At 33.1% G+C, this 26,583-nt stretch overlaps 1 protein-coding gene and 1 long non-coding RNA gene across 16 annotated transcripts in view; both read right to left on the bottom strand.

Annotated features, from left to right (window-relative positions):
* S6kII (Ribosomal protein S6 kinase II) overlaps positions 1-22,473 on the bottom strand; it is a 28,296-nt gene extending 5,823 nt beyond the window's left edge. For all 15 annotated transcript variants that reach the window (XM_080148018.1, XM_080148027.1, XM_080148026.1 and 12 more), the window contains exons 1-25: positions 22,393-22,473; positions 21,895-21,941; positions 21,600-21,658; positions 20,676-20,743; positions 19,871-19,921; positions 19,452-19,549; positions 12,680-12,776; positions 12,120-12,171; positions 11,631-11,732; positions 10,017-10,089; positions 9,502-9,576; positions 8,609-8,725; positions 7,817-7,896; positions 6,856-6,979; positions 6,344-6,568; positions 5,709-5,762; positions 5,124-5,225; positions 4,643-4,684; positions 4,031-4,104; positions 3,501-3,581; positions 2,946-3,021; positions 2,283-2,465; positions 1,865-1,954; positions 958-1,038; positions 724-789 (exon numbers count right to left, since the gene is read on the bottom strand). In XM_080148018.1, the coding sequence (XP_080004144.1) occupies positions 724-789; positions 958-1,038; positions 1,865-1,954; positions 2,283-2,465; positions 2,946-3,021; positions 3,501-3,581; positions 4,031-4,104; positions 4,643-4,684; positions 5,124-5,225; positions 5,709-5,762; positions 6,344-6,568; positions 6,856-6,979; positions 7,817-7,896; positions 8,609-8,725; positions 9,502-9,576; positions 10,017-10,089; positions 11,631-11,732; positions 12,120-12,171; positions 12,680-12,776; positions 19,452-19,549; positions 19,871-19,921; positions 20,676-20,743; positions 21,600-21,658; positions 21,895-21,930 (2,106 nt within the window). In that variant the 5' untranslated portion in view covers positions 21,931-21,941; positions 22,393-22,473. The remainder of the gene's footprint in view (positions 1-723; positions 790-957; positions 1,039-1,864; positions 1,955-2,282; positions 2,466-2,945; positions 3,022-3,500; positions 3,582-4,030; positions 4,105-4,642; positions 4,685-5,123; positions 5,226-5,708; positions 5,763-6,343; positions 6,569-6,855; positions 6,980-7,816; positions 7,897-8,608; positions 8,726-9,501; positions 9,577-10,016; positions 10,090-11,630; positions 11,733-12,119; positions 12,172-12,679; positions 12,777-19,451; positions 19,550-19,870; positions 19,922-20,675; positions 20,744-21,599; positions 21,659-21,894; positions 21,942-22,392) is intronic.
* Positions 22,474-24,353: 1,880 nt separating this feature from the next.
* Positions 24,354-25,748, bottom strand: LOC145306170 (uncharacterized). Its single transcript, XR_013874913.1, has 5 exons — positions 25,717-25,748; positions 25,273-25,349; positions 24,913-25,011; positions 24,516-24,582; positions 24,354-24,446 (listed from the first exon to the last, which is right to left on the bottom strand). It is a non-coding gene; the product is annotated as an uncharacterized LOC145306170 (long non-coding RNA).
* Between the last annotated feature and the right edge of the window lie 835 nt (positions 25,749-26,583).

Raw genomic sequence — 26,583 nt, 5'->3', positions numbered from 1 at the left:
TTATTCTTTAATTCGAAGTCAAAATTACTTTTAATTTTCAAGTCTGACCCTAAACCTTAAAGATTGGCTCTCATCAAGAGAATGTCTGAGATTTTATATAAATTTAGGTAGATTTTTCCATTTTTTCCGCATTTTTTTGAGTCCGAGGATCCGGATCCGCATTTTTTTGCGGATCCGGATCCTTGGACCCAAAAATATGCGGATCCTTGCGGATCCGGATCCAGATCCGGATCCGAAACCCTGCTATCGATATCAAATTTTGCATGGTGATTCCTTTAGTAGTTAGGTACGATTTAGAAAGCGTAGCAACTCTATAATCATTACCAAAATGTCCGTACGTCCATTTAAAACATGTTGATTTTTTTACTTTTTTAACAACAAATTTATATGTGATCAAATCATCGGATTGATCTGATTTTTGATATATTGATTCCTGGGACAACAAATAAGCGAAGCAACTCTATAATCAAGTCCTAAAAATGTAAGTATGTCCATAAAAATTATCCTGTATCAAGCAGTTTTACAACAAATTTACTTACAATTTTGCTTTGACTCTTATAAATTTATATTATGATAATTAAGTTCTAACACTATACAAGTGTTAATGTCCGTTTGTCCTACCGTTTCAGTGCTTCGCTTTTATGGATGTTGTCATCCTTGTTTTTTATTTTGTAGAATAAGATAGACAAAATAGTCATGAATTCTAGTGGAAATGTAATCAACCTGAGCTGCTGTAATTCTTCTGGCAGGATCCAACTCGAGCATGCTGCGCACCAAATCTTTAGCCTCCTACAAAAAAACAACAATTATATTATGTTCTGAAATTTTCATACATAAATTCGGAACTTACTGACAACAACATGGTTCAAATAAACACTCCCCCCTCCCACCTTCCTTATAAATCATGAGTCACTTTTTTTTATTTATTGTGCCAAAAACAAAAGTGCACACACAAACCTGAGAAACTGTGATCCAATTTCCAGTGTTAACATTGTATTTTCCTTGACCAATTCTGTTAAGGATCTCATCAGGTGTGTCCTAAATACAATCTTTGTTGTTCTCAGGGATCTCAGGGATAAAGTGATAAGAAAATGGCCGATAAATTGATGAAAATCACCGATGATGATATACAAAATTACCCCTTCTGTAGATTTTGTTGAATAGTTGAAACATTTGTACACTCAACTTGATGAACCAACCAATCAAAATTCAACAAAAGTCCCCAGAGTTGTTAAGCCAACGAATTAAAAAATTCTTTAGGGACTAAGGTAATAAAATAGCCAATGTCCCCTACTTCCTTGTTGTTCTTTTTAATATTACTAGCGGCTACGCCCCCTAGAAGCCTCTAGGGGCACTTAAGCTAGGAGGAGGAAAAGTCGACCTCATCCCATTTTAAATTTGAGTTTTAAAACAGTAAAAAAATATTTTTTTCGGGGGGGGGGGATTAAAAATAGTTTAAAACCTTCCCAGGACCTATAAGAAGATTCACTGTAAAGGAGAAAAATATTAGTTCAGCAATTAGCAAGATCCTTCGGGACAGACAAAAACGCTTACTACTTTATATAATATTATTATTGTGTCGTGTAAAGTGATGAGAATGTGAAACAGTCAAATATCCTTATCCCAATATATCATTGCAATAGCCAATAGGTAGTTAACAGGAAATCCGTATTTTTCACATTAAGTGAATTCCAGAGATCTTAGTGTTATACTAGAGACAGTAAAAATAATTTATACTACTGTATGTCAACTCAAGTTTAAAATGACTTGGCCCCACTAATTGCCGTGCACATTCAACACTTTCAGAGACAGTTGGTGCATTCAATGGGCTGGTTGACTGTTGGGGCGTGAAAAAACAACTAACCTCAGGTCCAGTGGCAAAGGGAGTTTGACCGGCCAACATTGTGTACAGAATGACTCCAAGACTCCAAACATCGCACGCAGCATCATAGCCCTAATATAAAAAGTCACTAAAACAAATGAAGTCAATCAATTTAATCACGATTCGTATTTTGTAATCAATCATATCTATTACTGTATGTTCTGCTAGCGGTTGCACCCCTAGCAATTAGGGACTCATTTCTTCAACCGGATAAGAAGGGGATAGAAAAATAGCCTAAAAGTAACCCAAGGACTAAATCTTAAGATAAAAGTGTCTAAAACCATTCCTGGACCCATGAGAAGAAACTGATCAGTTCTGTACCTAACGAAATCTTAAGCTTCAGACAAAAAAATAAATAGAAATAACATTATCTACAGATAAGAGAAACTCAAAAAATCACCTGTTTCTTCAGGACCTCTGGGGCCACATAGTTGGCGGTGTAGCAGGGGGTCATAAGCATGCCGTTATCTGCGCGCAGCTGCTTCGCAAACCCGAAATCACAGATCCGGATTGTCTCTGGATTACCGGAATCATCCGCGTACAGCACGTTCGACGGTTTCAGGTCACGGTGCACGACACCGTTCTAAATATAAAAATATTCTGGTATTGTTGAATTTTTAAATAAATCTTTGCGCTCTTAAAGGCCTCTAACGCTGTTGGGTTAAAAGGGAGGAGAAAAAGTCGAATCCTCTTGTTTATCTTTGGTTTTGAATGAAAAAGTAATTTGTTATTAGCGATACTTCAGCTACAGACAGACATACTGTCACTTTTATATAAGAATTTAATAACTTTTATTGCCCGAACATAAAGTTTTCATTTTATGTTACTAGGTACCATATGATATTTTAACTTTCGAATTAATTCCTCATAGTAAAAAATTATTTGTGGAACAGTTTGTTCATTGACAGTTTTTCCCAACCAATAAATATTTAATAAAAGTTTTAATAAAGATATTGAATGTGAGGATTTCTATAAAACGTTGGGAACCAGTCCAGTTTTTAGTCCAATGCCCCTCTCCCCTCAACTTCTTTCCTTGCAGAACGGGTTACAAATCATGTGTTACCTGATGCAGGTACTTAACAACAGAGACAAGCTTATCCATGACAGCCCTGGCCTCCCGCTCTCCAAACATCTTTTGTCTGTACACACAGTTTATGAACACCATGTAAAGAGTCGTGTTATTAAGAAAAATAGGATTATCATTAAATCACGTATCGTACGGCATTTCTTACATTTATAATTGAAACCTAACGATATTGTGTAGGTAGTTTATTGCAGTCTTAAAGAAATCAACAAGTTTTTTCAAGACTGATCTTATTATTTGAATCTAAGTTATGCTCATTGTATCCTTTTACTATTATACTTGAATTTAAATTATGCTCTTTGTATCTTTGTATACTTATTCTTAAGTTTAAGTTATACTCTTTGTATATTTCTACACTTATTCTTGAATTTAATCTTTGTATATTTTTACCCTTGTTCTTGAATTTAAATTATACTCTTTGTATCTTTTTTCATCTATTCTTGAATTTAAGTTGTACCTAATCGTTGGATATTTTTCAAAATATTCTTGTAACGACTAAACTTGACACTTTGTGGATTTTAAAATAAACTGTGCCTGGTAATTTTATCAAACAGTTCTCCACCCTTCATCAATTCAAATACCAAATATTTGTGCTGATCATCCTCAAACATATCCCTAAAAATAAAAATAAATTTCAATTCAAACTTAAGTAACAAACCATATAGTTTCTATTTTGATCCAATATGGCTGAATTAGAACCAGATCTTAGCCACACTGATATTTATGTATAGCATTGTATAACAGAAAATTTCCCACAAACATTAAAATAAATCTTAAAAACAATAGGTTCTTGTTAACCCAAGTCTCCGGCTCCTCGAGGCTAAGAAAACTGTTCTTAATCTTATAATAAATCATTTTAATATCAGGGAAAATATGCCTTCGATAGGATGCAATGGATAACTATTCCTTAACTTATATAGTTTTAATCAGAAATGGAGACAACATTACAGAAATCTAAAATTTCATATTGGTATTTTATTTCAAACTAAGAAAGAGCTGTATTTTCCGTGCTCGGTCCTTTGAGAGAAACCGCAGGTAAAATTTTTGAAAAGAACGCAACGTACCTTAAACTGATAATATTAGGGTGTTGGCCATAGCGGAGTAGGATGGACATCTCCTCCTCACAATCTCTCTTCGACTAAACAAAGTTCAAATGGAATCTTTATCAAATATAAATTGGATATATTAATAATTGGATCTTGCACCAGATTTTCATGTTTTATAAATAAGTGACCTCTGTAGCGGGCTAAAATATCGATCTTTCCATTCATTAACCTCCTACTGGATAAACGGCCCAACCAATAAAAGCGAGGGGCATTGCCGAAAATTTTCTCCTGTAATAATATCCACGTATATTCTACATCCATTAAATATACTAAAGTAATCAGATGTATGTCTGTCTTTTTTTCATAGGCTCTAAAGTCTTGTAAACAGCTACACTGATCTTTACAAAATATCAAGGAATGTTTTTATGTTTACATGAGGTAATCAAGTAGGGGACATAATCTAATATAAGATAAGGTCCAGAACAGAAAAAATTACCCACATCAAAAAGAAATTTTTTTTTACCCCTAAAAGAAACGCACCTTGTGGCTAATTCCTGTGCACGCTACGGTTTTATAGTAGGTTAATTTTAAAGCTTTAAGGATCTAAAATGAAATATTGCATTTAATTACCTTATCAATGATTTTAACAGCATACTCCAATTTTGTTGCTCTATAACAATAGTTTTGCTCAAAATAATTCCACGACAAAATTATGATTTTATTTATACTATTTATGCAAAGTTTTTTTTTTTGGAGAAGGGGTGCCACCTAGGGTCATCTCAAAAAACGCCCGTCTCAAAAAAGTTTAGGGGTAAATATAAGATATGGATAGGAAGGGTGAAATATAATATATTTTGAAAATTTTGGTATCTTTGGCACCAAATGTTTTTGGAAGGATATTATATAACCACTTTTTACACCTCCTTTGACGACCATTTTTAAACTAAACTCTCCCAGCCTCAAGGTAGGCTAATCTTTTAGAAGAGCCACTTAAATCGTTGTCATACCGTAAAGCCATTTTTAAAATTTTACTGGACACTAACACGCATCCAACTACTAAATACAAAGAAAGCAAATTTTTTTTAATCACGGATTTTTTGAGAAAATTCCTGTGAATACATCTTTTACAGACGCTGTAGGTTCCTCTTCCAATTTCCTCCAGAACATCATATTCATCTGACAGGTTGCCCAGTCGTCCAGCTTTGCTGTTCACCTGAATATTTAAAGATTATCCGGCTGTTAAATAATCTATTTACTCTAGAATAACAGCTAGGAATAAACATGCAAATATAATGGATTTATTGCCCTAGATGTTCAATATTAAAGTTTATCCATGTTTAATCCTAAGAAATGCAACTTATAATAGCTTAGGTAATAACAACTTAATAATTGGTTGAAATAAAAAAAAACAATGGAAGGATTGTTCCTAAACAATTTTCCTTTTGGTCCTAGACTTTCTATATCCTTGGAAGTAATCTATTTAGATGCATAGCATCTGTACAGGTATAACCAGGGAGCCGGAGGGAGGGAACATTGAACTGCAAATTGCACTGCCATCCAAAGTTTTATAAACACGATCTCTCATCGGTTATTTTAAATACTTTGTGTAATTTAGTTAAATCATAATTGGTGGGTAGGTAGTTAAATAAAAACATAAGTGTCCAAACTATAAATCAATAATTTAATATTTTATTACCTGAGGAGAAATTCTTGAAGCAGAAGTGTTGATACCAAGAGATTTGGCAAGACTAAAATTTCACACATTTCATCTTTTAAAATTTACTCTAGCCGCAGCGCATATGACACAAAAACTGTTTCAGAGCAAAGATCACAAAAAAAAGTTTTGTTTAAATTGTACTTACAAAGGGGTAGTTTCACGAAATGCATGTAAACTTTAACTTAATATAAGGAACCGCATATTTTTTGCTTGTAAATATTTTCTACCACGTAGTTTTTAAAATATCAAGACTTGAAAATCGTCTTTTCGTGATATATGGAATTTAAAAAGACGATTTTTAAGTCTTGATATTTTAAAAACTACGTGGTAGAAAATTGAAATTCTTTCAAATATTATGCCATATAAATGTAGTTTAACCCAATAACTAGGAAAAAATATGCGGTTCACTAAATTAAGTTCAAATGCATTTCGTGAAACTACCCCTTTTGTTGTAATACCGGATAATATATACTATGGGATATTAACTTTAAAGTGTTCAAAAAAATCACCTAATTTGCAAAAACTAATTTTTTTATTTTTTTTAGATGAAATTAAAATTAGAATAGATCCAACACAAAGAAAAAACATTGTGAATAAAATTAAAATATGTTCCTTGCATTAGCCGTCAGTGTGTTACCAGATTTGGCCGCTTGAACTACCGGCGGCGTGCCGCCAATAATATTGCCGTTGCCGCCGCCGGCTCCACCGGTCTCGTAGAGCAGTGGCGCTACATAGCTGAAGCCGCGGAACAGCTCGTGAGTGGCGGCGCTGGCGGGAATGGCCGGAGAGTCGTGCGGTGTGCGGGAAGTGAATTCAGAGTCAAAATAAAATGCGTCATCCTAAAATAATATTAATATGTAAAAAAAAAACTACCTAAGGTATCTAAGTATATTAAGTAATAAAAAATAAAATAAAATAGCATAAAACCATCTAGATATATATAAGAAGCTTCACTGTAAAGGAGAACCATATCGGTTCAGCGGTTAGCGAGATCCTTCGCTACAAACAAAAAAGCTTGATTCTTTATATAATAGGATTGTTAGAAGACTATTAAGCAGATATATTTAGTAAAAGTGAGTCTAAATAAAAACCATTTCTTATACTAGTTAGGTAAATTTAATTTTACCTGGACTATAGTTGGTTGGAAAGGTGGAGGTACGAGTTTATTCAACAGTTTGTCCCAGTCTATGTTGCCAAAAAACGGATGGCATTTCAGATCTTCAATCCCGTTAGGACCAGAACACAGCCTGGGCACAGCGCAGTGTCATTATAACAGGCAGGGATGGACAATGGACTATAAATTACAATGGTACCCGAAGTAAAGTTTAACTAATATCAGTGTTTTTACTTTACCACCAATATCTTTATTTTGCATCTCCCTTTGAAATATTTGAACGAGAGACCGGACGGTAAGTAAACATTAAAATTCATTGTAAATCTTCTCTAGATGTAACAAGAAATATAGACATGTAATTTATTTTATTTAGCTAGAAACCAAACTATTGCATTAAAGGGTTTAATATAAAAATGGGGTGAAGATATTGTCTAAGTTAGCTGTAACCTATCCATGAATATAATCATGGATCTAAAGGGATAAGACCATGGCCGATAAAACATCCCCAATGATTAAACACAATATTACCAATTCCGTAGATTAAAATTAGTGATTGAAACGTTTGGACACTTAATATAATTACCGATAAAAATTCAATAATAGTTATTTCTCGCATCGTATTATAAACAGCTTTCTGCGGATATAAAATGTACAATTATAAGATTAAAACAAGTTTTTTTAGACCCGAGGTGCCGAAGGCACGGGCTAAAAATACTGATTTTAATCTCACGATTGTACATTTTTATATTCGTAGAAAGCTGGATATAATACGATGCTAGGCATAGTTTTTTCGTATGGATGAGAACCGGTTCTTATCCACCGGATTTAAATAAATACGAGAAAAGTCTTTAAAAGTTGTTGAGCCAATGAATATGAAAACATTATTATAAAACTTTGAGGACTCTAGTATTGAAATATAGAGCCTTGTGTCCCCTCCCTCCTCCCTGGATGTTAATGTCACTGGACATTCCTGTTAGCAGGGTTACGTTTGAAAAGAACCCTGAGTAGAGATTGGGCTTCGGGAGACAGGAAAGCTGGCATTTGTAGTCGAGCCTGAAATAGAATATAAAGTAGGGATATAGTCCCTTTCGTGGCAACGCCCCTTAAGGGGCGATTCGTCGTATTTTTAAATCGCTTTTAATAGTTTATTTTAGGTTAGGTTAGGTTATATTGGGTTAGATAATTGCCCCGCAGGGTTAGAGTCCCCTGCAGGGGCTAGAAATAAGAGAAAAGTTACTGTAAAAACTAAAAATACGAATAATCTTCCTTTAAGGGGCGTTGCTACGAAAGGGACTATACCCTAAAAGAGTAAGGTTTTCTATGTTTGAAGCTTAAGATTTCAATACCTACTGAACTCATTGTGTTCTCCTTTAAAGGGAAGCTTCAAAAAGATCTCAGTTTAGTTTTGGGCTATTTTATTTCTAGATTTACGCCTTTGGGTGGTTTAAAGTTATTTCTTTGCCCCCTTCTTATCCCCTTTGAATACAATGCCCCCTAGAGATTCTAGACGCTAGTCTATAATAAAACATTAAATAAGGATGAGAACATCCATACGAAGCAAGTCATAACAAAAATAAAGATAAACATTGATAAATACCTATAGATTATTTTGATACGTGTCCGACGGACTTACGGGCCAAGTAAGTTATGTACAGAAACCTTTTTGTAAGAGGTATTAGTATTTACCTTGAGTATTTGATTCTTTGTATCCTTACGGTCCTCCCCAGAGAATGGTAGCTTCCCTGTCAACATTATTATTATTTACCTTGAGTATTTGATTCATGGTATCCTTACGGTCCTCCCCAGAGAATGGTAGCTTCCCTGTTAACATTTCAAACATTAGCACACCATAGCTCCACCAGTCTGCCGCAACATCATGGCCCTAGGATTAATATAAATCAATATCTCAAAAACAGCTGGTCCTATTGAAAAGTAGATTTTCGTTTTCAGTGTCTTTAAGGTTTAAATGTTAAAGTTTAGTTTGTAAATTATATATCATAATCTTCTTTCATATTCCATAGAAATAAATCTTCAATATTGGAAAAGTAGCAAGGTTCTCTTTGTATGAAGCCTAAGATTTCAACTACTGAACTAATTAAGTTGTACTTTTTAGGGAAACCTTATACTATTTGAGTGTGGACCACACCGTATCTTACTAAAACTGCTTATTACTTAATGTCAGATGAATGGTATTAAAAATAGGGTTGGCAATCCGTATCCGGAATCCGCCCAATTTTTGGCCAATTTTGGAATCCGAATCCGGAATCTGATTTTTAATAGCGGATTTCGGATTCTTATTTGGTAGGCTAAAATTAGCGTCTTGAGTTTTTTCTTTCAACTCCTCTTTGAAGGCAAAGATTTTCATCATTATTTTAAAATATTGCTAGAATCCGGAATCCGAATCCTGAATCCGCCAAAAATAAGAATCCGGAATCCGCAGAAATCCGCCACTTTTTTTGACGGAATCCGGAATCCGAATCCGGCCCAAAAATTCGACGGATTGCATCACTAATTAAAAGTAAGGCTGGGGGAATGCCTCGGAAGGAACATTAACAGGGAAACCTCATTACACTGCATAGTTAGGAATTCCAGACAAGGGTCAAGCAATGAAAGTGTTGGTTGTCTGATGGATGTTACTTAATACTTGAAAGTACGAACCTTGCGATTAACAACCTCTGGAGCCATATACTCAACAGTGCCACAAAAACTGTACGCCTTCTTTTCAAATCCCTCCTAAAAAGTAATTCAGTCAATTGTGAATTGGGAAAGGTAGGTACCTAAATAAATCAAAATATCAGAAACTCTTATTTTATGCATCTTTTTTTTTGTCTGAAAATTAGGATTTCAGAAAATAATAGACAGATTGATTTCTCAATTTTGGGGAAGGTCCACGACTCCACATAGGCTAGTTTTTAAAAAATTTAAGTCTTGGGATGGTTTTAGGCTAGTGTTCAGACCCAACATCCCAACTCTTTAAAAAGAGAAAAACCGTAGATACTAAGAACGCAGCCGCTAATATTATAGAAGAGTTCTGTCAAGGTATTTTTCAGACGAAATATAGAACACTTGCCTAGATAATGATATGACTAAATTATCAAATCATTCTTATCTATTTGCCCCACAGTGCACGCAGAGAAACCGGTTTGTGGAGCCATTATGGGAAAAAATATTACCTTACAAAGCCCGAAATCTGTGACGGCAATGTGCCCATCTGCATCTAATAAAATATTCTCTGGTTTCAGGTCCCTGCAAAAGTAAAGACATTGATAACTAGAGATGTCATAAAAAAAACCACGTGGTTTAAACCAAAAAAAAAAGCTTAAAAAAACCAAGGTGGGATGGTTTAAATGTTTTTTTTCAAAAATATTTATACGAAGGCCTATTTTTCCAGTTATATCTTTTCATAACGTAAATAATACAGTAAATAACTGTCAGTCAGGGTTTTCAAATCGGGCGGGCGGTTTTGGGCTGCCCTTTTTGGGTCCTTTTGGGCAGATTTGGGCACCCCCCCGTTTCGGGGGTGAGAAAAAGGGGGAGGGGGTAAAAAAGAGGGGGTGGGGCAGGCCTATAATTTGGATATTATTAAAAAAAACCTGGTTTTTAATAAAAAAAAACAAAAAAAACCTGGTTTAAACCAAAAAAAACAAACTGGTTTGTTCTTTTAAAAAAAACCTGTTTTTTTTCCATCTCTGTTGATAACATTAAGTACCTAGTTATTTAATATAATATAAAAAAAGCCTACTGTCACTTTTTATGCACGGACGCAGGGGCGTAAATTCTCCAGCCTTACCTTAACTAAGAACAAATTTCTTTCACTGGGGCGGGATTCTCATTAGATTCGAATGATAATCTAGAGAAGCCAGAGCATCATCCGCTTTGGATATTAAGTTAAGTAAAATAACCCTTAGGATACATGATTTTTGTTTGTAATTTTTAACTGTGCATTGTAATGAGTTGCGCCTGTTCGTTTTACACAGTGTTCCTATTGGTCTAATTGGGTGATGGCGGATCTAAACTTTCTTTATTTACCAAATTCTTTACTTTGTTGTTAATTGCAGAGGCGTATATTTTTGAAAAATTCCCTTAAACCACAGGAAGAGAAAAGAGGAGAATTCAAAAAAGGAAAAATCCCGTATTTTTAAAAGCGAAGCTTTTCTATAATTAGGGTCGGTCCGTCCGTCCGTCCGTCCGAGATAGATAGCTTTTATTCGTTAACTTAGGCATGTTAGAATTGTCCTATCGATTTCAAACTTTGCATGATGATTCCTGTAGTAGTTAGGTACGATTTAGAAAGCGTAGCAACTCTATAATCATTACCAGAATGTCCGTACGTCCATTTTAAACATGTTGATTTTTCTAATTTTTTAACAACAAATTTTTTATGTGATCTAATTATCCGTTTGATCTGATTTTTGGTATATTGATTCCTGGGACAACAAAGAACAATATTTTAAGCAAAGCAACTCTATAATCAAATCCTAAAAATATAATAAAGTATGTCCATAAAATCAATAAACATTATCCTGTATCAAGAAGTTTTTCAACAAATTTACTTACAATTTTGCTTCGACTCTTATACTTTTATATTCTGATAATTCAGTTTAGACACTATACAAGTGTTTATGTCCGTATGCCTAACGTTTCAGTGCTTCGCTTTTATGGATGTTGTCATCCTTGTTTTTTAATAAATTGGAATAAGAAATAGAGAGAAGTGGAAAAGGGGAATTAAACTCAATTGGAAAATATACACCCCAGGTTAAATTATCAAAAACTAGCTGCAAACTGACCTGTAAATGATGCCTAATGAATGTAGGTGATGTAGAGCAAGAGCCAACTCTGCTAAGTAGAATTTTACATCCTCTTCTGTGAACATTACTTCTTTGGCTAATCTGAAAGAAAATTTATACTGATACAATTTGATTAAAAGTGAAAGATGGAAGGTGGTAGCTCTGTGATGACGAACCGCGTTTCGGAGAAGATATTTTGAGTTCATGCCCCAATGATAAATCGAATTTCACATTATCTAAAAATATTTAAATAGAAAAATATTTAATGTACTACCTATATATTAATTTTATCCCCCATCTCACAAATTTGTTTAGTTTTTTTTCAATAAGAAGGGGGGGGGGAAATGGATTTATTGCCCCCCAACCACATACCTATTATTCCCCCCCCCCCCACCCCTTTAAAAGGGTCAATTATGCAGAATATACACCCCTGTATGTGGTCCAAATGCGATATTAGGGAAACCGCCATAAAAGTTTGAAAGCAATTACCTGGTAAAAAGATCTCCTCCTCTTTGGAAATCAAGAATTAAATAAAGTTTCCCTAAAAAAATACATATTTAAAACAGAATAATTTTCAAAAAAAACTGTTGCTTATCGAAATTAAAAAAAAGATTACTGTTCTTTTGTGTAAAGATAACCATTCTTCTCACCATATTATAGCCAAGGTTAGAGTTTTTTTTGCTAAGTTACTTAGACAGACGCACGGACGGACAAGACATACAAATCACAAAATCATGGTTGGACAAACGAGAGAAAAAATCATTATGCATAAAGATTGATATTTAGAGGTAGCAAAAATAAAATAAAAATCACAAAAACTTTTAAAATAAACAAATGTCCTTTGATGCATGACCGACAGACAGACTGACCAAGTAAGTTTACTGAATGCTCTTTAAAACGTAAGACTTATCTTCACATAATAAAATCAGTAGTTTATCCTAAAAAGCTACCAACCGATAAAATCACATTTTGATTTTCCCTCTGCCTTAACGGACGGACAAACTACGTGAATAATAGAGTAGCGTCGCTACTAAATAGATAATGTTTACCTTCAGTTTGAAATGCATATTGTAGCTTTACTATGAATGGATGGCTGACCTCAGCCAATATGTTTCGCTCCAATTTTGTCCTCACACGATCTCTAACCTAAAGATAGGAATATCCTATTACGTATAAAAAGTAGTAAGGTCTGTTATTTTAACACAAACAAAAAAATAAGCCAACTCATAAGATGGACATTTTAAAAGCAATAATAAGATAAAAACTAAAATTAAACATGATAACAAAGATGCAATGTTCTAGGGGGGGGAAGTTTTGCCACTTTCGCGTAATCCGTGATTATTAGGCTAGGTATTGATGTGAGACTATAGGTTATTTGGGATAAAAGTTTACTTTTGGGTAGTACTTCACGTATATTTAATCATTTTTTGGATATGTCTCCAGGTTCAGGTGCTGCAGGCTGGAAGGTGGTTTCTGGACAGGTAAAAAAAATTTAAAATTTTTGTTTGAAGAGTTAGAGATCAAATTATTAAACAAAATATGCATCTTTATGGATATTATTGACATATAAGAAGAAAAAATTAAAATCGGCCTCCAGGTTCAGGTGCTGCAGGCCTCCAGGTCAACTCTGGACAGGTAAAAATCAAATTTTTTATTTGAAGAGTTAGAGGTCAACTTATAAAACAGAATATGCATATTTTTTTATATTATTGACATTTTTGAAGAAAAAATTAAAATCGGCCTCCAGGTTCAAGTGCTGCAGGCCTCCAGGTCCACTCTGGACTGGTAAAAAAAACAAGTTTTTTATTTGAAGAGTTAGAGGTCAACTTATAAAACAGAATATGCATATTTTTTGATATTATTGACATATTTGAAGAAAACATTAAAATCGGCCTCCAGGTTCAGGTGCTGCTGGCCTCCAGGTCCACTCTGGACAGGTAAAAAAATAATTTTTTTTATTTAAAGAGTTAGAGGTCAACTTATAAAACAGAATATGCATCTTTTTTTGTATTATTGACATTTTTGAAGAAAAAATTTAAATCAGCCCCCAGGTTCAGGTGCTGCAGGCCTCCAGGTCCACTCTGGACAGGTAAAAAATCAAATTTTTTATTTGAAGAGTTAGAGGACAACTTACAAAACAGAATATGCATCTTTTTTGATGTTTTTGACATATTTGAAGAAAAAATTAAAATCGGTCTCCAGGTTCAGGTGCTGCAGACCTCTAGGTCCACTCTGGACATGTAAAAAATAAAATTTTTTATTTAAAGAGTTAGAGGAAAACTTAAAAAACAGAATATGCATCTTTTTTGATGTTTTTGACATATTTGAAGAAAAAATTATAATCGGCCTAAAGGTTCAGGTGCTGTAGGCCTCTAGGTCTACTCTTGAAAGGTAAAATATAAAAAAAAATTGATTTGAAGAGTTAGAGGTCAACTTATAAAACAGAATATGCTTCTTTTTTTTATATTATTGACATATTTGAAGAAAAAATTAAAATTGGACTCCATGTTCAGATCCTTCAGGCCTCCAGGTCCACTCTGGACAGGTATAAATTAAGTCTTTTTATCTGGAAAGTTACAGGTCAACTTAAAAACAAAATATGCATTGTTTTGGATATTATAAATATACTTGAAGATAAAATTAAAATCGGCCTTCAAGTTTAGGTGCTGCAAGCTTTCATTTTCAGGTATTTTTGCTTTTTTTCCTGTTTAAAACATGGTAGGTAGGTATCATACATTTTTACTTTTTTATATGGACAGTGACACTTTTACCTGGCTCCTGGTGAACGCTGGTTGTTGCCGGCCAGGTGAATATCTCAAATGGTTATTTTGGAATTTAGAAGAAAGATTTCGAAATAGAATAAGTTTAAAACTTAAAATATAATAATATAGTGAAATTAAAGGACCTGGAGCCTGTCTGGACACACATTTTGAAGCCTTAAATGATTAATTTTACTATATTATCTTATTTTAACCATTTTTTTAATACATACCTTTACTCTAAATTCAAAAATTACCTGGATATTTACTTGGCCAATGGCCAACAGCGGTCACTGGGATCCATCAAAAAGTTTCAATGAATATGATAACTACCAGGTTTAAATAAATATAGAATAGAAAAAAAAGTAGAGGGAAATCTAATAAATAGGAAATATACCTGAAAATAGTCTCTAAAGTTCACCTGGAAGCCTGCAGCACCTGAACCTGGACGCCAATTTTATTTTTTTTCTTCAAATATAAATGTAACATCTAAAAATATGCTAATGTTGTTTTAAAAACTGACCTCTAACTCTTCCAATAAAAAATTTGATTGTTTTACCTGCCCAGAGTGCACCTGGAGGCCTGCAGCACGTGAACCTGGAGGCCAATTTTAATTTTTTCTTCAAATATGTCAATAATAACAAAAAATGCATATTCTGTTTTATAAGTTGACCTCTAACTCTTCAAATAATTTTTTTTATTTTTTTTACCCGTCCTGAGTTGACCTGGAGGCCTGCAGCACCTGAACCTGGAGGCCGATTTTAATTTTTTCTTCAAAAATGTCAATAATACAAAAAAAGATGCATATTCTGTTTTATAAGTTGACCTCTATTTCTTTAAATAAAAAAATTTATTTTTTTACCTGTCCAGAGTGGACCTGGAGGCCAGCAGCACCTGAACCTGGAGGCCGATTTTAATGTTTTCTTCAAATATGTCCATAATACAAAAAAATATGAATATTCTGTTTTATAAGTTGACCTCTAACTCTTCAAACTAAAAATTTGATTTTTTACCTGTCCAGAGTGGACCTGGAGGCCTGCAGCACCTGAACCTGGAGGTCGATTTTAATTTTTTCTTCTTATATGTCAATAATATCAAAAAAGATGCATATTCTGTTTTATAAGTTGACCTCTAACTCTTCAAATAAAAAACTTGTTTTTTTTACCTGTCCAGAGTGGACCTGGAGGCCTACAGCACCTAAACCTGGAGGCCGATTTTATTTTTTTCTTCAAATATGTCAATAATATCAAAAAATATGCATATTCTGTTTAATAAGTTGACCTCTAACTCTTCAAATAAAAAAACTTGTTTTTTTACCTGTCCAGAGTGGACCTGGAGGCCTGCAGCACCTAAACCTGGAGGCCAATTTTAATTTTTTCTTCAAATATGTCAATAATATAAAAATTATGCATATTCTGATTTATAAGTTGACCTCTAACTCTTCAAATAAAAAACTTGTTTTTTTACCTGTCCAGAGTGGACCTGGAGGCCTGCAGCGCTTGAACCTGGAGGCCAATTTTAATTTTTTCTTCTGATATTTCAATAATATCCACTTAGATGCATATTTTGTTTAATAATTTGATCTCTAACTCTTTAAACAAAAATTTTAATTTTTTTTTACCTGTCCAGAAACCACCTTCCAGCCTGCAGCACCTGAACCTGGAGACCTATCCAAAAAATGATTAAATATACGTGAAGTACTACCCAAAAGTAAACTTTTATCCCAAATAACCTATAGTCTCACATCAATACCTAGCCTAATAATCACGGATTACGTGAAAGTGGCAAAACTTCCCCCCCCCTTAAAAATGATGTAGTTACTATTACGTAGCATTAATATTCTTTCTAATATGATGCTTACTTTGATTCGGATTAAAAATGGATTCTACAGAAGCAATTCTTTTCTGTAAGTCTCGTCAATGTTATAAGTCTGTCTGCCTTTCTCACCACGTAAAAAGGAGATAATTTTAAATAGGGAGAAATACCACGTGAAATTAACTAATGTAAAAATAAAATAAAATGACAAACCATGATGAGAACATCAATAGGTAAGTAAAAACAATCATAATTTAATATATTTAATTTTTAAAAATTTATATCTTATTAAAGGGGGGAGGCGGATGTGCCACTTTTTGAAACCAAAACTAAAAGTCATAGGAACTCAACTAAAAGAAGAGTTACAGGTCTGAGATTTTGCATGGCAGTTGCTTAATAGGGGTACAATATGGAACTGTAAAGAAACGGCGGCGCAACCGCCGAAAACTTCCGAGAAAAGGCAAATAAAAATTCGGCGGGAAACGCCGGTTTTCGGCGGTTGCGCCGCCGTTTCTTCACAGTTCCATATTGTACCCCTATAAAGCAACTGCCATGCAAAATCTCAGACCTGTAACTCTTTTTTTAGATGAGTTCCTTTGTTGACTTTTGGTTTTGGTTTCAAAAAGTGGCACATCCGCCTCCCCCCTTACAACTTGGTACCTAGCATCGGAATATTCACAAAAAAAATAATGTATCTTACATTTTAGCTTAGAGAATCATTTTTCCTAAAATATTTCAGACAAACGGACTTTTCAAATGTTTGAGTCGCCACGCTAATACTTGTATTTATCTTGCTTGTTATTCTATATTATTATAATTAATCATCAAAGAAAAATACTTCTATAAAATTCTAATTTTGATATTGAAAGATTATCTTTTAATAAGCTAATAGTAAATCTAGCTTCCAGAAGATACGATAATAGTATAAAACTATTTATAGTTCAAGGGTGAGATAATAAAGTAGTGCTTCCATAAGACAGTGTCGTCATAATGTGCTTAAACTGGCTCTGGTGTGGCTTTTCTTTCTATTTAATTTAAAAGTTTTGTTACTTATAGGTAGATGTTGTCATATCCCAAGCATATTTTATATTTGCGGCACAATGGAATTACAACTATAATAAAGGATTTCTATAGTTTACAAGAATTTTCTCATTTAAATCTGCTTTAATTTAGCTGTTAACTACCTTATTTATATTAAATGATAGGTACATATATTTCTATATAATATCAAGTTCTTTTTCCGTTGTTTCCCCTTATTTAAAGAAAAAGGGGGGGGGGTCTTTTAATGCAACCATCCCGGAAAAGTAATGGCTGGCGGCTCAGCCATTTAGCCGTTTTGCCTATTTTCAGGGCAAATTCATCATTAATTACGTAGGAATCAACTTTTTAAAACATATTTTTGGTTTAACTCATGTTAAATGATAGCAATAACTATTTTTTAAATTTCTAGTACCAACAGCTACCGGCTAGAACCGTTTGATAAGGTTTTTGAGCGACATAAAGTATTATGTGGAGATAGGTTTCTTGACTAATTTGCTCTTAAGATATCTAAAAAAAACGCAAAACGGCTGAGCCGCTAGTAGCCGTTACTTCCAACTTTTTGTGCGATTTAGGGAAAATAGACCTACAAAGGATTATTCATGCAAAATTTTAGATCGAAATTCGAATTCTAAGTGCCATTTAATCATTGATTACGAGATGGTTGCATTAACCCCCCCCCCCCCCCTCAATATTATGAAAATAGAGGGGAATTTATAAACACACACACACACACACACACATAGTAAATCCAGGATATTTGATGTTTAATCTTACAATTATTTCTAAACAACATTAATCAGGAGATTCAGATTTCTTACACCCCAGCAAAATTACCTAGAGATCAAGGAGGACAAAATCCAATGGAAGTGAAGAACAATAAAAACATGAATGGTAATATTGATTATCCTATTATATAAAGTAGTAAGCTTTTTTTTGTCTGTAGCGAAGGATCTTGCTAACCGCTGAACCGATCGGGTTCTCCTTAACAGGGTAGCTTCTCATAGGTCCCGGGAAGGTTTATAACTATTTTGGGGGAGGGTACCACCACCCTACTAAGAGAAATCGCTCCTAAAAAAAATTACCCCCCCCCCCAATTTTTTTTCTCTTATATAAGTCTAAAAAATAAGTCTTGGGATTAAACTTTCCTCAAGTGCCCCTAGAGGCCTCTAGGGGCGTAGCCGCTAGTAAGAATTAAAGAGCATTAGTTGAAATAAAGAATAGATTTCTCGAGAAAAAGTCACAAAAGCTTTCACACATATTTAAAATTTTTCAACATTTATATTTTATAGCTTGATTGACAGAGCTACGACGTACAAAGTAAACATCATAATAGAAGATGCTCAATGCTCATTGTCATTGAATGTTCACCAAAAATAGCAGCTGAGAAAATCGCATTTCCCCCTTAGCTTAGTGATACGGACTGACGGACAACCAGACAAGTGAAGTATAAAGTAGTAGCAAGGGCACCGTGGCTCAGTGGTAACACACTGAGCTACGGTGGTGAGAGTTCGAGTTCAATTCTCCATGTGTTGACTTGAATTTCTCATTCGCAATAATGATCAAGCAAATTCCCCTGGTTGTGTTAGAGGGGGATTATTGAGTCAATACAAGTCAAGTACATAATATCAGTACTACCCTTATCCCAAGCTCCTCTGCGGAAAGCGTCATTCATTACGGTGACTTAATTTCGGACACCTGCCATACTCGGCGAGGGTTAGGTAATAATGAGTAGCTCTCATGAGACAGCGGGTCAAGTCATAATGTGCTTGAACGTGGAGCTTGATAGCCCTAGTGGCTATACAAAAGTGTCTCAGCCTACTCCATGACTACTTAGGCCCAAACCCTAAGAAACTATGGCTAATCAATCAATCAATCAAGTATAAAGTAGCTAGGTACACTACTAAAAAATTACACAAGGCCAAGGATACAGAAAGAATAAAAATTAAATATCATAAAGAAAGTTACCGCACAATGAGATTTATCAAAGCTAAACTCAATTTGAAAATATGAACCAAATGTATTGATATTTGCATACCTAGACATCATTCAAGTTATAATAAAGGTGGAGTGGGCATGAAGGGGAGACATTAAAGATAATGGGTTAAAAAATCCTTAAACCTAATAAAATTACCTAGGTGATATATTATATTGAGGACAAATTTACCTCTTTGATGGCTTTTAAAAACTAATGTATTACATAACATACCTTAAGAGTAGCTTTCTTTAAAACTTTCATAGCATACAAAGTACCAACATCGTAGCCCCGTACTTTGCGGACAAGAAAAACCTTCCCAAAAGATCCCTAGGAAACAAACTGATTAAATAATATGAGCAAAAAGAGCAGATAAGAATTTTGTAGATCCTGGAAGCATCCAGGTGGCTTTTGGAGGCAATTATTGCAAATTTTTTCATAGTTTTGAATCTAAAAGTAATCTTTAACCCAAATAACCCTTAGCTAGTCTTAAACCTATCACAATAGTCATAAAGACCATGAAAGTAGCAAAAGAAACGATCATTATTTAAAATTCCTTTCACACAATAGAAGATTATGACAATGTGCTATAAAATCTCCCCCATATAAACTTAGTTTAGGAGGAGAATCATATAATGTTTAATCTGTTTCCTGTCCAAGGACTCGGAGAAGTTCAAAATCTTTTGTGTTGGCTCGATCACATCCTTAAAAAAAAATATTTCAATGTTTCATTTATTCATTGTTCATAGTTTTTTTTAGAGTTTGGACCTAAGATGTTATAGTCTAGAGTAGGTCGAGACACTTTTAAGTAGCTACTAGGGCCAGCTCAAGAACAAAGTTCAAGCACATAATTTTATGACTTGACCCGCTATCTCATGAGAGCATGAGAGATTGAGTTAGTAAAACTTAAAGTAAAAGTATTAGTGATGGGAATCCGGATCCGGAATCCGAATCCGGAATCCGCCCAATTTTCGGCCAATTTTGGAATCCGAATCCGGAATCCGTTTTTTATAGCGGATTCCGGATTCTAAATTGGTAGGCTAAATTTAATTTAAATAGGTTAGAAAATACCAAGCACATTTTTAGGACATACGTAGCACTTAAATTTTTAAATTTACTAATGTGATGTAAATGTTTTAGTTATGCTGGAAGTCAACACTTTATACAAATCAAGGCTTCAACCAAGTAACATAGTGATAAATTAACGAAAAAAGCTATCCCTCTGTGACGGACGGCCTTTTAAAATACTGCTAGAATCCGGAATCCGAATCCGGAATCCGCCAAAAATAAGAATCCGGAATCCGCAAGAATCCGTCACTTTTTTTGACGGATTCCTTCAGAATCCGGAATCCGAATCCGGCCCAAAAATTCGACGGATTCCCATCCCTAAAAAGTATATTTTTAAGTCCAATGTCCCCTACATCCCTGGGTAATGTTATTCTTGAGATTTTATCCTACCTGACGGAGTAACAGTGCCAAGTTCTATTTCTGTGGTTCTTTCCTCCGAATCCGCGTGCCCATCCCCTATTCCAGAGGAAAGATATCAACATTTTTTACGTTTAGGTGGGTAACAATATTTTGATGTGGTTTAATGTCAAATTTAACATTTTTTTTAGATTCTACTTTCCATAAATGATGAATTTTGGGGGGAAAATAGGGTGAGGTTATTTTAATGTCTTATCCCTATATTCCTTCTTATTCTTACCAGATTAAAAAATGATGTACTTTTAAATGAGCTTCAATAATTAAACTCTTTCCTTCAATGAGTTCTCCCTCCAATAATTTTCTCCCATTTATTTAAACTACCCCTAATCTCTAAATGTAGCAGCTACTCTTTAGTTTACCATTTAATCCATCTTTGAAAATAGTTTATAAAATGGTTGATTTGGTAACTATTTATTTGTGTTTTAAATAAGAGATCATGAATGACAAGTATTGTATTATTCTTTTGAATACTATTAATAAATTAGGCTTTATTTTTAAAAATGTAGTGGGCATTTTATGAAAAAGGCGTTTTTTGAGATAGGCGTTTTCTGAGATGGGCGTTTTTTGAGATAGGCGTTTTCTGAGATAGGCGTTTTTTGAGATAGGCGTTTTCTGAGATAGGCGTTTTTTGAGATAGGCGTTTTCTGAGATAGGCGTTTTTTGAGATGACCCCAAATATTACGAGTGTCAATAATTTAAAGAATTTATCAAATCCGCATACTTTTTTATGCGGACCTAGTAAGTTGTAACAAGAACGCTTTTTGGTAAAGGGTTGGTATCTTTACCATAAAAATCAGCAGTCTATCTTTAATAGCAATAGAGAAAAATCAAATTTCTCCATGGAGCTATCACGGACGGACAAAAAAGTTCTTAATAAAATGTTGATTTTGTATTCCTGTGCTGCCACCAGAATCTCCGCCATTTTGATCACCTTCATCTGTTACAATTAGGTTCACCTAAATAATTTCATTTTTAAAATACATCTGGGAATTGAAAAAGCTCTTAGGGTCAAACTAGATAATTGATATCCCTCAAAAAAGAATTTTTTACATTTCACATCCAAAATGTAGGTGTTAATCCCATATTCTATTATCAAACAAGATCCTTCGCTACAGACAACAAAAGCTTACCTACTACTTTAAATTATATCAAATATATTTAGTGAAATTTTAAGTAAAAAAACTTGAATAACCTGTTTGAATGGATCCACTAGGTGAGCAAGTGGCATAGCTAGTCTACCTAGAAATATTAAATAAAGAGTTAATACATAACTTCAAGACAACAACTAGTTTATAATATCTTTTTATTACTCGGAATTAATAGCAATTTTCAATAAACTGTATTGACAAAAGGATGACAACATCATATAGGCGAAGTGTAACAAATTATCAGCAATATTGGAAAACGAAACTTAACTAAAATAGAAAGTCTTGGGGATGGCTTTAGCTATTTGTAAAGCGCCCTCAAAAACTAAGTCCTAGATGTAGTCATTTTATTAAGTTTTAGGTAGGTAAGTTTTTAAAAAGCTAAAGAAATTTTTCTGGTTATTGGGTCAATACGCCTTTAATCCAAATTTATTTACAGGGCATCCTCGAAAAGAGGTGAAATTAGAATGACATTTACTAATATTCATCTCTTATATAAAGCAAAGGAAGTAAAATTAAACATGCGTAAGAAAGAATTATCTTACCAAAGTAACTTTCTCAAAATCCACTTCAAGCAAAAATCTTGAATAACTCTCTGAAAATTATCAAATTAAAGCACAAAAAAAAAAAATAATTAATTAAATGATATTAGGTAATACTTTAACACAAAGACCTTTGAGATAATATGAAATGTCATGCAATACGATTTTAATAATAAACATCGAACACACTTTCGAAAAGTATTCAAATTGCCAAATAGACTAGTTGCTAGTCCCTAAGCGCGCATCTAAGGTAGATCAATAAAATAGCCTAAAACCAACCATTCAAGAAAATTATAAAGCTTCCATAAAAAGTTTTTATCTTTCTAACATTTAAATTAACAGTTTCCGAGATCTTTAGCTTCAGAAAAACAAAATTACTGCATCATTATCATATTATCGGGTGGCTGAGTAACTAGAATATTCATTTAAACTCTTGTTTTGTGTTGTATTGAAAATGTCATTCATGAATGATACGAGAAAATAATAAAAGCTGTACATACATATTTGTAATTGTATGTGTGTGTGTGTGAGTGTAAAAGGAACAATACAATTGTGTGTAAGTGAGTGTGTGCAATAAGTACATTCGTTTCGTTTCGTATGTGTGTGTGTGTGAGCGCAGAGCTTCGAGATAATGCCGCGTTGAATTGTGTACAAATCATGGTTCCCGCGTTTCTAAATAAAAATAGTTTTCGTAGATTTTTATTTTATCTTTAAAATACATATTTTGATTTTTTAAGTAAGAACGTATGGCGTTACGTAAATATTTTTTTTTTCAATTTTATACTCAAATGATAAAAGACATAGACTACGTTTCTTTTTCTTTAAATTTTTATTTAAGCACTTAAATAACTTTGTTCAGACTATTAATTATTATAAATATCAATTATCAAATTATCGATTAGCCTTTAAGCTCATATATTCATTGCACAAGCAATTATAATCTATTAACCCTGCTTGTCGAATCTATTTCACGCATAGAAAACATAACCTAATGATTTAATATGATTTAAACTTTCACTTTTGATAGGTTATTCAAATTAATTAAAACTGTATGATGGGGTGGAAATTATCAATAATTATCAATAACATAAACCATTCCTTAGGGGAGGTACAAGTTTTACGTAAATACTAGACGAAAATAAAATTTCTAACCAAATACAATTTTTATTTGGCAACTCTGTTTCTGCCTCTAAAATAAAAACACAAGGGTGTCAAATTTAAATTTGGCGCCACTGAAAAGTTCTACCAATTAATGACACTTTGACCCTTAACAAAGCATTTGACAACAGTAAAAAAAATATATTTTATTTCGATTTTTTTAAATTATCACTAAGACTTTACACTTATACAGAGTTTTTTTTAGATTAAAATGAAAATTATTTATTATATTAACAACAAAATAAATTTTTCAATAATTGTAGGTATGGTATTCAATATTACATTTTCAGGTTACTGGGTCTTTTAGACAAAGGACGGCAATTTTGCGGGAATAAAGCTGATTTTAATATTGCTTGAATTAGAAATAAAGAAAATCATCACAAAGATGTTAAATTAAAGTAACATGCAATAAAAATAATTATAAAAATCAACTAAATCTATTTATTATTTAAAATTATGTTACAAAATTTGTATAAAATCACATTATTCTGACAAAATATTGGAAGCAAGCAACTCTCCTCGCTCCATTGGATGTTTTGTCTGTTTTAAATTAAGATTTAAATGAATATTGAATATTTTACATTTTGACACATGACATGATTAGGCACATGATAATTGATAAGTTATCGTTATTTGTATTGCAAGGCCTGCAAGGGAGCTTCAAGCAATAATTAAAAGTCCTTACTTCAATCAGGTAATTTTTTGTCATTAAAACCCTAATTTCGGCCCACCTCTCACATGTAAAATTATGAAAATGAAGCTTTTACGTCCTTGCTTGCCTTTTTTGACCTAATTTAATTTTGATTTTTTATGTCTATGATAATAAATTGATCTTGATGTTATTAAAATCTATTTATTTAAAATCTTTCCTAAAAGAATCCATCTAAGTTTGTAATTACCTAAAATTAAAAAGGATAAAAAATCTCTGATTATATGTGAAATAATGGAAACTTTATTAAAGGTTATACCTGCGGGAAATGATTTCTTTATGAGAATGGGATATCCAAACATATCAGGTGATTTCTTTGACCATGCCTAAATAAATCAAAGTATAAGAAAAAAATTGAATACACATACTTAATGAACAAAGATGACAATTGACAACATCTATATGCAGTAATACACAAAGGAATCATAGATAGACAAACGGACGCAGTGAATTATGAGGCAGATGTTTAGTGGTAACAAAAAAAGGGGAGATTTTGTGATTATTAAATGGTATAAATCCCGAAACTAAAAAAGTAAGCAATACATATTGAATAAAATAATATTTCTATCATAGTTTTAGGGACGTGCTGATAGATTGACAGAGAAATTGAATTATATGAAGAGTAGCCCCGCTAATAAAAAAAAAATAAAAGCCACCTGAAATTGTGTCATAGCTCTTTTCTGTGCAAGTTTGTCTTCATCCGTGTTTATTAGGTTGTAGAAAAGTTTATCCATAAACAATACAGATCTTTTGTCCTAATATATGTCATGAAAATGTAGTTTAAATTTAATGTGACATGAATTTATATCTAATTTAAGTTTACGTCTAAAATGATTATCAATACAACTGGTATATTGACTTGCAGATGCATTATTGGTTCATTTTAGTGGCAAAAAGTGAAAGTCAGTTTGGTTTTCACAAAAGTTTGAAATTAATTTTTATTTACTGTTTAAGGCCTTTTCATAACCCACTTTTTATAACCAACTTTAAGAATGTTTTACTATATAAAATGTTACCCTGTTAGCACAGGTTTCATGTCCAGTTAAATATTTACATCCATCTATATCCAATCCAACCCATGGCAGCTTTATACCTGTAATATTATTTTCAGTTTGGCTCCGAATCCAATTAATTTTGCTGGAATAAAACCAGTTCTGAACCAAAATTATTATTAAAGAAGAGGCTATTTGGCGCATTAAAGTATAATCATGCAATTACTAAGTTGCAAAAAAGGTGAAAAATATTGGAAGTGTTCTCTACACTTAAAATCTATAGGTCCTTATGTAAAAATGTTAAAATTTTAGGGAAACTATTTCTTATAAATACAAAGCTTTTCTGAATATTATCAAGCCAATTCTTAAAAACATGCACATTGTCTTTACTCTTAATAAGTCAAGAACATTTTTATAGAAACATGTCCAGATTTTATGATAAATGTGAACTCAAATTTACAGGTTTACCTATCGGAGTAATCCAATGTACGTCTTGTTCTAGTTTACCCTAAAATAAATAAGAAAAAACTAAATTCCTAGCACCGTTTTATAACCAGTTATTATCCAGTAAAACAAGATAAAATCTTTTTAACTTATCAAAAGAATTTTTTTTAAATGGGTTGTTGGGATGTGCTTCTTCAAGTTTAAGTCAATTTGGAGTTTAACCTAGCTATCCCAACCTCACTCCACATGTAAAATCACAAAAAGATAGTTACCTTAATATGAAACCCTTGTGTCCAATTTAATCTCAAAGTTACAGTTTCTCCTCTTAATTATAAAATTAAATACAAAAAGGATAGAAAAGAAAAAGGGATCTTGAAAAGAAAACGAAGAAGTGGATTTCGTCGTATTTTCAAAGTATATTTTGATAGGTTATTAGTATATGTTAATGATTGCCCACAGGGTTAGAGCCCCGCGAAGAGGCTAGTAATAGAATAAAATACAAACGAAACCCACTAATTCGTTTTCTTTCCATGATCATAGAAAAGAAAAAAAGAGATTTAAATGCTAAATGAAGTTGAAGCAATTTGAAAATTTAAGCAGTTCCTGCGCTACAAATAGATATCCTTTTACTTTTATACAAAGATAATATTTAAAATACAGAGCTTGATCTTTAAATCGTTTTTATGGTGATTTAAACCGGGGCGATTCAGAGGTGAACTGTAGGTGCGTTGGTGTTAAGCCACAGCGCGCCTATAAAACATGGATTTTTAAAAGATTTTCGGCGCGGTGTTGTTAAATCGCCTGCGCGCTCACTAAAATATCGATCCGCGCCAGTACAACTTTATTACTTAAGCAGTGTCAGTAAGGTATTTTATATAAAATGCCGTGTCC

The sequence above is a fragment of the Acartia tonsa genome, chromosome 14 (genome assembly GCF_053477335.1).
Source record: "Acartia tonsa isolate MP-2025a chromosome 14, ASM5347733v1, whole genome shotgun sequence".
NCBI lineage: Eukaryota > Metazoa > Arthropoda > Copepoda > Calanoida > Acartiidae > Acartia > Acartia tonsa.
The sequence above is the reverse complement of the archived record's forward strand: the minus strand, read 5'-3'. Positions and strand labels throughout refer to the sequence as shown.